General features: G+C 47.5%; 1 protein-coding gene across 2 annotated transcripts in view; it reads right to left on the reverse strand.

Moving 5' to 3' along the window:
- Positions 1–14513, reverse strand: part of NOTCH2 (notch receptor 2) — a 97830-nt gene that overhangs the window by 31635 nt on the left and 51682 nt on the right. For both annotated transcript variants that reach the window (XM_075002166.1, XM_075002165.1), the window contains exons 9-14: positions 12765–12878; positions 11595–11708; positions 8053–8286; positions 6045–6155; positions 4002–4194; positions 2734–2879 (exon numbers count right to left, since the gene is read on the reverse strand). In XM_075002166.1, the coding sequence (XP_074858267.1) occupies positions 2734–2879; positions 4002–4194; positions 6045–6155; positions 8053–8286; positions 11595–11708; positions 12765–12878 (912 nt within the window). The remainder of the gene's footprint in view (positions 1–2733; positions 2880–4001; positions 4195–6044; positions 6156–8052; positions 8287–11594; positions 11709–12764; positions 12879–14513) is intronic.

A 14513-nucleotide genomic window follows, 5' to 3' on the forward strand; every position in this document is an offset into this window, starting at 1 on the left:
GGAGAGATGGCAGTGTTCAGTAGGTTCGGTCAGGGAGAAAAACCTTAAACACGGAAGAGCCACACTTAGAGGAGTTACATTCCCCCCGCCCCATGGCCCTGCTTTCTACAGAAGCCCCCTTTGATCTGGTGCTGAAATACGACAGTGTAAACAAATGCATCCGATGAGTGGCCACTTCAGCTGGTGTGTGCACACAGCAGCCAGGGATGGAAAAATGACGTTCTGATGACAGGGCACTTCACAGCTCTGCTCAGGGCTTGCTTTATCTCAAAAACCCAACCTGAAAAAGCCTCCTTTCGAACTGCTGGCTCTCTCCTCTGCCCACCAGGATTCCCAGCCTGCAGCCAGCAGGGAGAGGAGAGGAGAGGACCCGCACCTTCCACCAAGACACCAGCTTCCGCTTTCCCTTTGTTCTTGTTGCTCTCAAAGATACAGACTAACACAGCTACCTCTCTGATACTCTTTTCTTTTACAACCCTGCCCAGATGGCAGGAACCCAAGACAGTAAACATCTTGACAGCCAAGCCAAGGAATTGTACTCCTGAACAGCTCCAAATCCCTCACAACTGGTTTCACCAGCTTTAACTAAACAAGCACCTTCCTTAGCGATTTGCCCCAGTGTGCCTTTGCCATTAGCAGGGTCCGGAGTTAACTGGCTTCCCAAGCAGTTTCTTGCATCTCCAGATTGTGTTAATTTGGCAGAGTGCTGGGAGGGAAATCTCAGCCTGAAGGGGGAGAATGACTAACGCCCAGCAGACACTTCTGAGCTGTTAGCATTGGTGATTTTACTCCCGCATCAGTCAAGCTAAGGGACTTCCTTTGTGCAAACAGGCCAAAGCGGGGGAACACTGCTTCGGCTGCTGTAAAAAGAGCTTCTCCCCACAAGTGAGGCGTAGGAACAGTTGAAGGGAACCAGCCTGAGACATACAGGGCTTCCTGGGGTCTGGAAATATTAGTGGGTTGGTGGGGGGCAGCCTTTGGGTTGGATGGCTAAAATAATCATCATTTTGGTTGTCAGAAGCCTCTCTGGTCACTGTGCACTGCTGGGCACAGACTCCTCCCAATGGGCTGAATCATAGGTGCTCAAAGTGCAGCAGAACAGCAGCTGATTCACAGGGTTATAGCCTGGGCCCAGTCGAAAAGAGAGCGGACTGCAAAATTCTGCCCCAGGTAGGTCAAAGCACAAACTCTGGCACCAGAGTGGGGGGCCACTCAGAGCGACCCTATACCCAGGACACTGGGGATTAGGCAAAATTTTAGTATTTTGCCTCCTGCTGTTTCCTCCATTACTCCTTGATTTCCTCCTCTGCCAGCCTTACCTTCCTCCCACACTGCTCAGTTTGGACATTTTACCTTCTCCTCTCTTCCCTCCTTTGGGTCACTTGGCCAGGTCTGTGTTCAGAAGAAGCTAAGCATGCCAGGTCACTTGTGGGCACTTAAAAACTGTTTATTTTTGTGTGCAACACACTGAACATTGAAATGAAAGTTTCACCTCCCCAGCAAGGAATGGGTTTCTGTGCATATGCCACCACTGCAGTATCGCAGACATGTCTAGCGCTGAGCAGAGAAGCTCCTGGGATTGATGACCTCTGCTCACCATAATCAGAGAAATGTAGGGTTGGAAAGGACGTCAAGAGGTCAGCCTGGCCAGCCCAGTGCACTGTGGCTGCTTGTGATTCTGAATGCACCTACAGCTGCTCGCTGACAGCACCAGTGGTCACAGGGTGACCTGACAACAAGTGGGAAGACCTTGCTACTTTTTTCCAGGGGCTGGATGATAAAGTTGTATCTACAAGACACATCCCCTAATATCAGTGTGGTCCTGATGATATCGGCGTGGCCAGTCACTCAAAATGGCCAGGAGCACTTTCATTTGCCATTCTGCAAGATCACCACCCCTGTTCCCGTGATGTTACCACCACCAAAAGTTTGTCACTTCAGGACTGTATTTCACAGCATACTCTGCCTTGGGCTGCCTCTGAAAACCACTATGAAACTTCAGAGGGTACAGAGTGAGACCATCTGCTCAGTGAGTGGACACTTAGGCCCAGGAGCTGAGAACATGCGCCGTGTAAACTGTGTCGTCTGCATTACACATCTGTGCATATCCAGCTTGAGTTTCAAGCATTTTTTGACATTGTCCTATGTTATCTGCCTTTGGTCACCTTTCAAAGTCATCTGTCTAACAGGCCATTTTTATGTGCCTGATTCAGCTGCCACATCCTCTGCTTCAAAACCTGGATCTTGTCCAGGCCTCTTCAATTAAGTTAATAAGCTGTTTTTATGATCACAGGTGTGGAAATAGTTAATAGGTGTTAGTGTGGTGAAAAATTCTTATGAGTCCCATTGATCAAGAGTTAACTGTGTAAACCTCCTTCACTGTGGGAGGAATGCCTGTCAGAGGCCATAGGTCAGACCCATAAAATCTGCAGTAGAAAGGACTTGTAATTTGGAGGGAGTGCCAGAATTGGTTTCTGAATAGAGAACAAGCCTGAACCATAATTAAGGAGAAACTCCCTGCTCTCTATAATAGACTTTACAAACACTATTCTACTCTAAGGAATTACATCACTAGGTCAGGCCTACATTATCTGGTTGCTTTCAATTCATATGTGGCTCAAATTTTCAATTTCGAGGACAGTGCTAAGATTATCCCTCATGGTCCATTTAGTCCACTACCATGCAATAAAATGGAAAACAAAAAAGCACAAAAAACTCGTCCTTCAAGTTCACCTTTGAATCCTCTCCTGCAGGTACATCTGTACCCATTCACCAGGCTGTCACAAACTCCTCCATTCTGGCACGGGTTTGACAGACAGGCATTCTCTTCCACTTCACAGGTGGTTCCAACCCACCCTGGGTCACAAAGACACGTGTATCTGAAAGAAAATAGCACCTTTCAGTACTGTTCTGAAGCAGCTGTCCTAGCCATTAGAGTAGGCAGGTAGACAACTTGAGAGTGGAGGAAAATAGGGATGATTTGCCCTCAGGGAGGTTCATGAATCATTTTTACCTCAGTCACACCAGTTATAAAGTCTCTAAAATTAAAACCATTATCTTTCCTCTCGACACACTGGTCCCCAAAGATGCCCCCTTACGTCACCCACACAGACCTCCTTAGTTTTCTGATATCCTGTGCCAAATGAAGAGGGGCAGGAATTCAAATGTCAATGGCAGAACATGAAGGTTCATGCAAAGACTTGCTCCAAGCCTAGGTGGAGGCAGCATGCCAAGCCAAGAGCATCTGCTTATCAGCTTCCACGGTAGCTGTCCTAAGGAGCTATTTAGAGAGGTAAACAGTTTAACCAATCCTGTGTGCCTACAGCCCACGCTAGAGCCCAGCACCCAGTGCTGCACAGATCCACCCTTCTGCTGTGCTGAAGTGATCACTCTCCTTTGGGAGGCTCCTCTAAGAATGGGGGCCTGCTCCACCAGCACCAACCACCAGCGCTCACCAGCATTTGGGGAGTTCAGAGTATTCGCCCCAAACAGAAGAGAACCCCAAGGGAGCTGGAGTCCACCCCAGGCCCTTCCTGGCCTCTGAAATGAGTCATGGTGCCACTCTTGACCAAAATACCACTGCCTCAGTCAGGGAAGGGATCTTTCCTCCCTCCTCTGAGTGCAGGTCAGTGTGACCAGCACTGACCAAACCTGCCATGGACACGTTGGTTCTAGCTGGGCTGTGTCAACCTCCCATTCCTGAGCAAGCACACAGAGCCACTCGCCACAGCCCCACCACCTGCCTGTCTGACTGACGCGAATATCATAGCCGTTTCAAGCCTTGAAAGGCTCCATGTGTATATCAGTGCCGTCCTGCTCTTACCACTCAATCGTGGCCCAGGCTGGACGCAGAGTGTTCCATGCAAAATGCTGGAGAAAAGTATGTAGATACTGATCTTAACAACAGAGAATTCCTAGTCAAAAAGCCCAGGCATATTCAGTACTTCATGCGTGTATGGCATTTTGTACGTGGAGATCTCAAAGCACTAACCAGAACTCACCCACTGACTTCATTCGTGCAGTTGCCATGGACACAAGGGTTACTAAGACATTGGTCAGCTTGCGAATGACAGCTGGGTTGATGGAAGCCTTCAGGACAAAGACACTGAAACCCATTCATTTCATTTACACACGTTCCACCATTACGACAGGGATTGGAGATGCATTCATCAATATCAACATTACACCTTGGACCTGCACAAAAAATGACTCGTTAACTAGTATTTCTCACACACAAGTTTGACCTGCATGCATGCAGGAACTATTTGTCAAGATTCAGTGACTCATCACCAAAACAAAGTCAATATAAAATGACTGATGCTGATTTAAGCCTATGTTTAAAGCATTCATCACTTTTGAAAGATGGGCTCCAACATTCCCAGAAGGGGTGTCAGGAGTGGGCACTCTGCTCCTGGGGCTAAAGAGCGACAAAGGAATTGCAATGTGAACAGAGTTACACACATTCTTTAGGAGGACTGAAAAGCAGGTAACTGTGTTGTGCCTGATGCAGCCCTCCTGGGCTATCAGGTTGGCACCTTTTCTTTCCACACTGAAATACCTTTAGAATACCCACTCCTGCCAGAATACCCACACTGCCTCTAGATCTTATGCATATTAAATAAAAGAGCATATTGCTTTTGTTTTCCCTGGCCTCTGCCTATCTGCCGTCTATGCTTAGACTGCAAGTTCCTCAAGGCTCTGTTTCTTCCTGTGAGTCGGCCGAGTGCCTGGCAAAGATCAGACACTACTAAAAGTTAAAAAAGCAAAGCATTCTGGGTCTTACAAAGTGACTCATCTATTTCACATTCCAGCTCCAGACCCTGAACTGAAGGAAGATGGAGGTCCTAAACACTAGAACATGCTGATTCACAGGCATGGCGAAGTGTTTTAACAGCATGACAGCAGGGAGAGCAACAGCAGAGTAACATAGCACCAGAGCTTGGAGAGGCCCAAAGGCAAGAGTGGTCAGGAATATACTTGGTTCCATTTTGCTGGGCTCAGTCGTATTTCCAGTTGTTGGAAAAAGTGTGTTTCCCTCCTTATGGCGGGAGTCTGAAATGATTTGTTAGTGGAAACGTCAGATCTCTTTGGGGCTGTTTCTGAGAAGAGATTTGGGATCATTTCTCATTGGAATCATTTGGTAACAATGGTAACGTGTTACCTGTTGTAACAGGCCATTCGACACGTTGCCTCACCTGCACTCATTGATGAATTTATTGTGCTGTCTGGCTCACAGCAGACAAAGCACTTTTTGACCTTTTAGACACAGGCCGTGAGACCTGAAGAAGAGCTCTGGGTATGCTCAAAAGCTTCTCTCTCTCACCATCAGAAACTGGTCCAATAAAAGGTGTTCTCTCCCCTATCTTTCTCTACTATCCTGAGACTAACCCAGCTGCAATCCAGCATAATACACCAGGACAATGGGTGCGGGTCTCTGTGATACTTAGGCCAGACTATCAGCAAAACAGGCCAGAAATATTCTTTCAAATAGAATATTCGCAGGATACAAACACCTGTGATGTTAATGCATTTAGAACAGTTTAAACCAGGGAATAAACTCCATCCAAGGAGCAGCGGATTGGCTGGTGGAGACTTTTTTTTTTTTTATCAGTACTAGTTCTATATCTGCAGAAGGAAAGGGAGACATTGGTATTGGTATTCATGTTGGACCAATTCCCCAAAGTTCTGTTCTAACAGAGACCTCTTGCTAGGATCTTCAGCTTTCTTGTCCAAATAAAAAAGCTCTGAGTAAACCTGTTGGAACTTTGAATCAGTATTTTTTATGAAGCTGAATCATATGAAATGATCTAAATAACTCTAAGAGAATTACACCTCATGACAGCAAGCTAGAACATTTCATTAGGAGACATGCAGAACACCCTTTAAGAGAAACTGAGACTTGTTAAGAATATGAATTATTCCTTGAGCTACTACACGGTGAACAAAGGAGCTTCCTTAGAAGGAAGAGACCATCCTGGGGAAGAGAGAATTATCTTCAAGGCAAAGCTGAGGACACGACTCGGTTAAATGAAAGTAGATTTTACCTGTAACTCCAGGTTTGCAGACACAATCGTAGTGATTAATACCATCGATACAGACTCCATAAATGCAGGGGTTACTTGCACAGTCATCCAAGTTATTCTCACAGTTCACTCCTGCAAAGAAATGTGATGAAATTCAAGAGAAATCTAGATACACACTAACAGACAAACAACAACGACTATAGGTTTCCCAAAACCAGCCAGATTCAAACCGCAGTACAGGCTGAGCCTCTCTATTCTGGCACTCGTGGGACCTGAAAAAGGCTGAATAAGAAAATTTGCCGAACCACGGGAGATTAATATTTTCTAGCATTACCAACCCCATCACTGCTTACGGGCTCTTAGAAGGCATTGGGGTTAGAATACAGCTAAACAGCAGCACAGAACACTGTGGCTGGAAGCAAACTTTATGGGACTGAGGGAAACTTGGCCACACCCATGATAAGTGGTCATCCGACTACCTAAAATCATGCTGGAATTTCAATGTTGCTGGAGAAGATTTAAACTGCTTCAGCTTGACAAAGGGATGTGTCTGAATAAATATTAACATATGGTGCTCCTAGTTCTCTTCTGTTAGAGTGGGGCAACTCCACTGAAGTCAGCTGAGTCAGTTAAGTAGCCGGAGAATTTGTTTCTTTTTGTCTAATTAGCATTCCAAGATAAGTGTCGGCCATTTTGAATAACCACAAGAAAAATAATTTTGTCATTTTCCCTGTATACAATCTGACAGTGACTATGAATTTTGAGACCGAAGAAGAAGTAAATTAATTATAAGAGAGAAAACTGCCCATGTTAAGCACACAGAGTACAATACACAATACTTGTACAGTTACAGCAAGAACAATAGCAAGAACAGCAGAGAGAAAAGTGCAGGCATAAACTAAATGCAAAAGTAAAGTTTTCGCCAACATCAAGTCTGATGCTATGTATTGTGGCTGTGTCATGGTGTACATTTCATGACAAACAGCAGCCTCCCAAGGGAAAAAAAAACAAAACTTTACTTTTGTAAAATAAAGGGTGTCAACGGAAACCAAAAAGACTTTGAAATGAATGCAAGTTGACCTGAATGTCCCAAGTCAAAACTATAGATCTGTGCTGCACGCATAGTAAGACCTGCAATCTTTGCCCATTGAGGCACGTCTCAATTTGGTTCATGAAGCACTAGATTCCCAGCTGGGCTGGCAAGCCCCATGGAGCTGGTGAGATGATAATGCCAGGGAAAGAGTCGCCTCCCAAGAGGCCAACAGGGCTGCTCCAGTTGTTTGCAGGATCACACAGGATGAGGCCAGACCTGGTTAGGCGGCCCAACTCAGATACTTCCCAAGAACAGCCAAACAAGGGTACAACAATGCTCAAAAGTGAGGCCTGGTTCCAATAGCCTAACCTGGGTGAAGCTGCCTGGGGCAACCCAGAGAAGCAGGCAGCCCATAACAATGGCCAGGGTTTCAATTCAGGCTGCTGCCAGAGCCAAGGGGAAGTTTCATACCCTAAAGTTAATGAACTTTTTTTGCATACTCATCACATTTTTTCAAAAACAGAGGAGATTTTAGTTAGGCTTAGACACCCAAATGCAGAGTTTTCAAAACTACTGCAGTCATTTAGGAGCACAAGTCCCATGGCCTTCAACTCCCCTAAGGAACACAAAGGTTGATGCCTCACAGCTCCCTTGACTCAGGAATGTTCAGGCCAAAAGGCGGCGGTGCTGACTGCAAGCATAGCATGGCCTCTTTGTTTGCAGTCGTATGACTCTGCTCTCCCTGCATGGAGGAACTTGCACACCACAGCACAGACAAGCATGTTAAGTGTGAAGTTTTGTAGAATGTCATACTTTACACTGATGTTAACAATTATCTAACGAAAGTACCAAAGGAGAACTTCAGAAATTCACCATTACACAAGGGAACCAAGCACATCACCAGCCACACGCAGACAAAAAAAAGACAAACTAGCACTTCTTACAAGACCTTTAAAGTTTGGGTTTTTGTCTGCCTGCCATCTTTTTCCACATTACCTGAAGTGCCTTGGAGACAGTTGCACTGGTAGCCATTCACCAAGTCAATGCAGCGTCCCTCATTGAGGCAGGGGTTACTGTGACATTCATCTATCTGCTCGCTGCATATAGCACCTGTGTAGCCAGAATTGCAGACACAGGTGTATGAATCAATTCCATCCAGGCATTCACCATGGTGACAAGGGTCAGGGTCACAATTGTTGATGTTCTCATCACACAAAGTGCCAGTAAAACCTAGGGGAAGAATGCACAGGGGTGATGAGCTATTTTATATGACGTACTCTATACTGAATACCAAACACTAATGTACAGTGCTCACCATAACAAATCAGCAAAAGCATATTCAGAATATACAGAACTGTTTGGGCACCGAACCCCTCCCAGCCCCAGAGAAGCCAGAAGTCCCTGCATGGCATTCAGAGCATAGTGTGTGGCACAAAGCTGCACAGGTAATTTCTGCAGCAAAGACTGATACATGGAATACATTCAAATCTGAGCAATTACAGAGAAACAGCCCTGGAGAACATAGTTGGGGATGATCTCTCATGGGGACCAGAACAGAGGAGTCCAGCAGCAAACCCTTCCCCCATCTGTAATGCATGATGCCATGCAACCCACTCACTGTCCCAACCCACAAAAACGGTAGAAAGGAGGAAGCCAGAGATGCAGCCGTTTTTTCAATGGACACCCCAGTATTTCAACTGCAAGTGCAGTCATGGGTGCTTTCAGGCCTATCTCCTCAAAGCTATCTATGCTCTGTGTCTTTTTTCCTTTTCTGGGAAACCCAAGGACAGGGCACAGCCCATGTGCCCAAAAGCAGCTCCTGCATCTTCGCAAGCCAGTCAGCACTCAGATTTGGTGCTACCTTTTCCTGGCAGGCCTAGAGCAGGCACCCTTCTCGTGCTACCGCTCCTCCTGCAGCCTGCCCAAAAGAGGTGAGTCAGTGACCCTGTTTCTATATGGTCCCAAAGCCCTCTCCTCTCTCCCGACACAATTAATAATTAAGGCTACCCTTCCCATGGAGTGAAATCAGTTGGCCCAAGCCCTGTCTTGAGTTAGACACACTTTCCACAGCTGCTTCCAAGTCCAAAGAGGGTTTGGGTTTCTCCATTTCCCAGGGACATTTATTCTGACACAATCAGTAATTCAAGGAGAATCCTGGTGGTTAACAATTTCTCCATTCTGGGCAAGAGCCCTTCCATTCCAATATTTCTGAAACTGTCTCTAGCAGCATTCCCTGGGGAATCAGTTGTTCAGCGGAATCATGCTGCTTTAACACCGCATGCCCTTGGAAAGACAGGCATATTACAAGTTGCTATTATATCCAAATCAGGAGGTCCTAACTACCGTCTTGGAGAGGGTTTCCTAATCTCTGGTGTTACACACAAAGTAAGTGCTACTCCCAGAATTTTCACAGAAACGCTTAATGCTGTCACAAGCTGGAATAAGCGAAATTTACAAAGGCACCAATACGGTCTCATCTTGGGAACCTGCAACATCATTCTTTTACTGGGATGAAGAGGTGGGTGGGTGTGCCTGGTTCATTTTAAAGGAATAGCATCTCAGAGACATCCTCCTGCATATACTTTCATATACTGCATTAGAGAGAGAAAAATGACTTTTTCTTTCTTTGCCAGGAATCAGGAGCTCTACAGCTGTCATTTCTAGCTGGTGTTCAATAGCAACTCTGTCTTCTTTTGAGAGACTCAGATCTGAGCAACATGTGGAGTACAACGATGACATAGTCCACAGGGAGATAGCTTGTCTCACCACAGCTGTGTCTACGCGTGCACGCTACTTCGAAGTAGCAGCACTAACTTTGAAATAGCACCCGTCGCGGCTACACGCGTCGGGCGCTATTTCAAAGTTACCTTCGACGTTAGGCGGCGAGATGTCGAAGTCGCTAACCTCATGAGGGGATCGGAATAGCGCCCTACTTCAACGTTCAACGTCGAAGTAGGGACCGTGTAGACGATCCGCGTCCTGCAACGTCGAAATTGTGGGGTCCTCCATGGCAGCCATCAGCTGGGGGGTTGAGAGACGCTGCCTCTCCAGCCCGTGCGGGGCTCTCTGGTCACCGTGTGCAGCAGCCCTTAGCCCAGGGCTTCTGGCTGCTGCTGCTGCAGTGGGGGATTCATGCTGCATGCAGAGGGTCTGCAACTCGTTGTCGGCTCTGTGTATCTTGTGCTGTTTAGTGCAAGTGTGTCTGGGAGGGGCCCTTTAAGGGAGCGGCTGGCTGTTGAGTCCGCCCTGTGACCCTGTCTGCAGCTGTGCCTGGCACCCTTATTTCTATATGTGCTACTGTGGCGTGTAGACGTTCCCTCGCTGCGCCTATTTTGATGTGGTGCTGCGCAACGTCGATGTTCAACATCGACGTTGCCAGCCCTGGAGGACATGTAGACGTTATTCATCGAAATAGGCTACTTCAATGTAGGCTTCACGTGTAGACGTAGCCCACAAGTCACATAACCCTTTCTCCTAGAGAATGAAGGTAGGTGCTTCCTAGTCAGTCTGGTTGGCCTGTTGGCTGGTGTTGGAGCCATAGCTCTTATTGCCAGTATGATCATTTGCCTTGAACTCCTGAATTTTAGCCTAACAGCTAATCTTGACTTAAGGACCTCACGTGATGGAAAATTTACCCTAATTCCTGATAATTCGTCACACTGTTTGAAGACTATTCTGATGTCTCTTGCACAATCTCCCTCTTCCAAACCTGTTGTGAACCTTTCCTGAGAAAGCCAAATTCCACTTTGGTACATTTTGTCATTTCTAGTGAAGCTAACAATATGTTAAAAAAACAAGTGAAAGGCAAGGCTCCTGCCCAAAGAGCTCAGTGTCTGCTCACTGCCTGGGTAGCATTATTAGGCTGTTCCTGGCATCCTCTGCCACTTCCCTTCCTTGGTGTAGAAGTCTTGTCCAATATAAATCAGGACCAAACAAAAAAGAGGGAACGTTTATCTAAGTCTGATCTACAGTTAGGAGTTCATTCTCTGGTATTTTTAGAGCTTCTTGAGGCAAGTCTGTCTCTGAACATGTTACTGCTGGTAAACAACTTATCTTGCCATAGCCACTTTTTAACTAGAATATAATTCTTTGAGTGGATTCAATCACAAGGCACCAGACCTCACATGGGGAGGGGCAGTGTGCAGAGCCCCCTGGCTGACTGCATGCATAGGAACCAGAATGGGAAAATGCCTCTGCTTCTGGCACACATGGAGCAGACAGGCCTCTGACTCTGCTCCCCAGCTGGAGTGCCAATGTGGGGCATGCCCCCCCACCCCACTCCCTGGCAGGAGTTTGAGGGTTGGATTAAGAGGACTGGCAAGCCGTCATTCCCCCACCCCACCGCCTTAACAAATAATGAATGCTGCCCTCTGCTGCAGAGAGGTAAGCAGCAGAGATTCCTGGAAAAAAGAGACAGACAGACAGAGAGCTAATGCTTTACTGCCTGCCTCTGCTCACTCCACAGGCTGCACACACGACTTTCTAGGCCAGGGGTTTCAGCCATTGCACTGCATGGGGAAAGATGTGACCAGGCTAACCTGTGGCACACTGGCATTCATAGCCATTTGGGTAGTCAATGCACTTGGCTCCATTTCGACAAGGTGTGCTGGAGCAGTCATCAATGTCGATCTGGCACACAGCTCCAGTGAAACCTGAAAGAAAAGAGGACAGTGAGAAGCCTGAAGCTATTCTCAGAGGAGGGACCATCCCTCTCCCTTCCTGCTTCTCCAACAGGCCCAGAGGTTGAACTGGCCAACTTGTGACTGCCATCACCTCTTCGTTTGCAGGGCAAATGTATCAGAACAGGGCTGGTGGGGGCCAGCAGGAAGGAAGCACTTGGAGGATCTCCCACAGCGGCGTGTTTGGAAAACTGAGGATGTCACCAACAGAACAATAAATGGAGGAGACGTGGGGCAGTCAAAGAGAGGAGCTTAACATAACGCAACAATTCATCTATTACTAGAGCATCTCCTCAGCCACAATTACAGCTAAGGCTGGCCAGCCGCATGAGATGGATAGCACAGCACAGCACGAGCTCCTGTCCCTTTCAAGACTTATCAAAGAAGCCTACCAACAAGGCAGTGGACTGTGTCAGAGAGAGTGATGGACTCAGGCATCCTGCTTCTGGGTGGGGGAAGGAAGAGAGGGAAAGTGGATACCCCCACCCCCTGGGCAAGCTCACACAAAAAAAAACAAAAAAAAAACATTTACTTCTACCCCTTGTAGCTAATAACACATCAGACCTTAACCTGGTGACCTTGAACCTGGGGCTGGCTCGCTGGATTAGCAGCAGCCCGTCTGCAGAAAAATGCTGCCTGCCTGCACTGTGCTGTGCTAGCCACTTAAACTAAGTTGCTGAGGAAAGGCTCCCACCTAAAATCTGAAGGAATCCAAAAAAATGTGGAGGATGAAAACTGGCTCAAATTAAAACAGATTTAAAATAGAATTGCCACGAACTTTGGTCTGTAATTGCTCATGACATTCTTAACAAGTGAAGTCATGCTTGCCAGCCCCTGGTGCCTTACGTGTTCAGTCTTAACTATGACAGCAAAGCCTCTCTGTTCCCCTGGAAAGGAATTCTAAGTGGGCACTAGCACGCTGCAGGGCAGGCAGCGAGCTCCTGGACAGGTTTGCATTGGCTCCATTACAACAATCTGTGGTGCCCTTTGCAGGCAGAAGCAGAGGTGGCTCAGCAGACGAACACTTACCAGGCAGGCAGACACACTGGAAGCGATTGACTTTATCCAGACATTCTCCATTGTTCACACAGGGATTACTCTGGCATTCGTTAATCTCCACTTCACAGTGCACACCTTTAAACCCTGGAAAGGATAACAAGGGAAGGCAGAAAAGCTTTAAGAAGTGCCCAGGGCATTGGCTGCACCTGGTGCTCGGATGGAAAAGCAAAGCTGGATATAACTGGAGTGGTGATTCCAGTTTGTATTGACAACTTATGATGTCAAGAGGCCACGTTTTAAAGGCATAAATACAAGTGTTACAGTGGAGTTTTCAACTTAACATTACATTTGCAGAGCTGCATGCATGATCTCCCAACATCACATTACAAACTCAGCTCTGAATCAAAAGGCATTCTTTTCTTTAACATGCGGAAAAGAGAAAGAGATAACAATGTTTTTGACTTGGGAGGTGCCCAAATACATTGCTAGTCACCAAGGTAAGAACATAAGGAGAGTCCCTGACATTAACAGCAGGGAATTTACAAACAAAAGAGAGCCCTAACTCAGCAAGCAATCACTCTGATTCACCAGGTGGATTTTGGAATGGGTGGAGCAACACCTGTGTTTGTTGCTAGACTTATCCAGACTGGCTTACTTTAGGCTTCAGAGTGTGAGTGCAATAGGACAGGAAGGAATTCTCCTGTATTTGCATAACACTTCGCAACTGGCCACCAGATCCCCCTCCCAAAGCACTGGGTGTTACTGATCACTGTTAGAGGGAAGTTAATAGACCCGACTAGGGGTGGGGAATATTTTTTGGATCACGCAGCCAACTGGCCCACAGAAAAATTCTCATGCAAGTGAGAAGAGAGAAAGCCCTTGTGGATGTGGCTCCCAACTGAGAAGCCAAAGTCAAAGACATTGACCTCACAACCCTCATGTTCCACTCCAGAGCCTGGGGTGCCTGGGGCTGGTAGATTTTGTGGGGCTCCCCACAGAGTCTGAGGCTGGGCCAAATATGAAGGGTTCAGTGCATGGGAGGGGGCTGCTGGGGAGCAGGCTGAGGTGGGGATGTGGGGTCCGGGCGAGAGGTAGGGTGCAGGAGCAGGCTGAGGTTGGCATTGTAGGTGGGAAGCAGGCTGCAGGAGTGGGAGGAAAGGCACAGGAAGAGGTTGGAAGTGGGCAGTCTGGAAGAGGGGATGGGTGCAGGGCAGGAAATGGAGGGATGGACACCTCCCCTGCACCACTGGGGGTCGGGGAGCAAGGCAGTGCACATGGCTTGGCGTGCTTCAGGGAACTGCTCCCCCACTGGTACCTCCCCAGCCTCTCTCTCTGGCTGCAATTCAGACTATGGGAGTAATGGGAGGTGGTGCCTTCATGGAACACTTCCCTGTAGCACAGGGGCTGCTTACCCGCTGCCAGGCCGAGCCCACAGGCTGGATCTGTAGCAGCGGAAGCTAGCTGGCACTGGCATTCCAGTCTCGGTGCCAGCGCCTGATTATACCCCTGCAGGGGGTGGGGAGGTGGAGGCCAAGGCCGAGGCCAGAGCTTGGGGACCAAATCAAAGCAAGCCACAGGCCAGATCTGGCCCGCAGGCCACAGGTTCCCCACCCATTGGCGTACCTTATGTGGTAAATGCTATAGGGAAAAGATTTCAAATGTGTCAGAAAATATTGTAATGGTGAGATCTATCAGTCTAGAGTATTGCTATAAGCTACAGGGAACTGCATCACTCACAAACCCTAGGCTTAACCACACACTTGGAGTGATCCAAACCCA

This window comes from Carettochelys insculpta, chromosome 9, assembly GCF_033958435.1.
Source record: "Carettochelys insculpta isolate YL-2023 chromosome 9, ASM3395843v1, whole genome shotgun sequence".
Taxonomy (NCBI): domain Eukaryota; kingdom Metazoa; phylum Chordata; order Testudines; family Carettochelyidae; genus Carettochelys; species Carettochelys insculpta.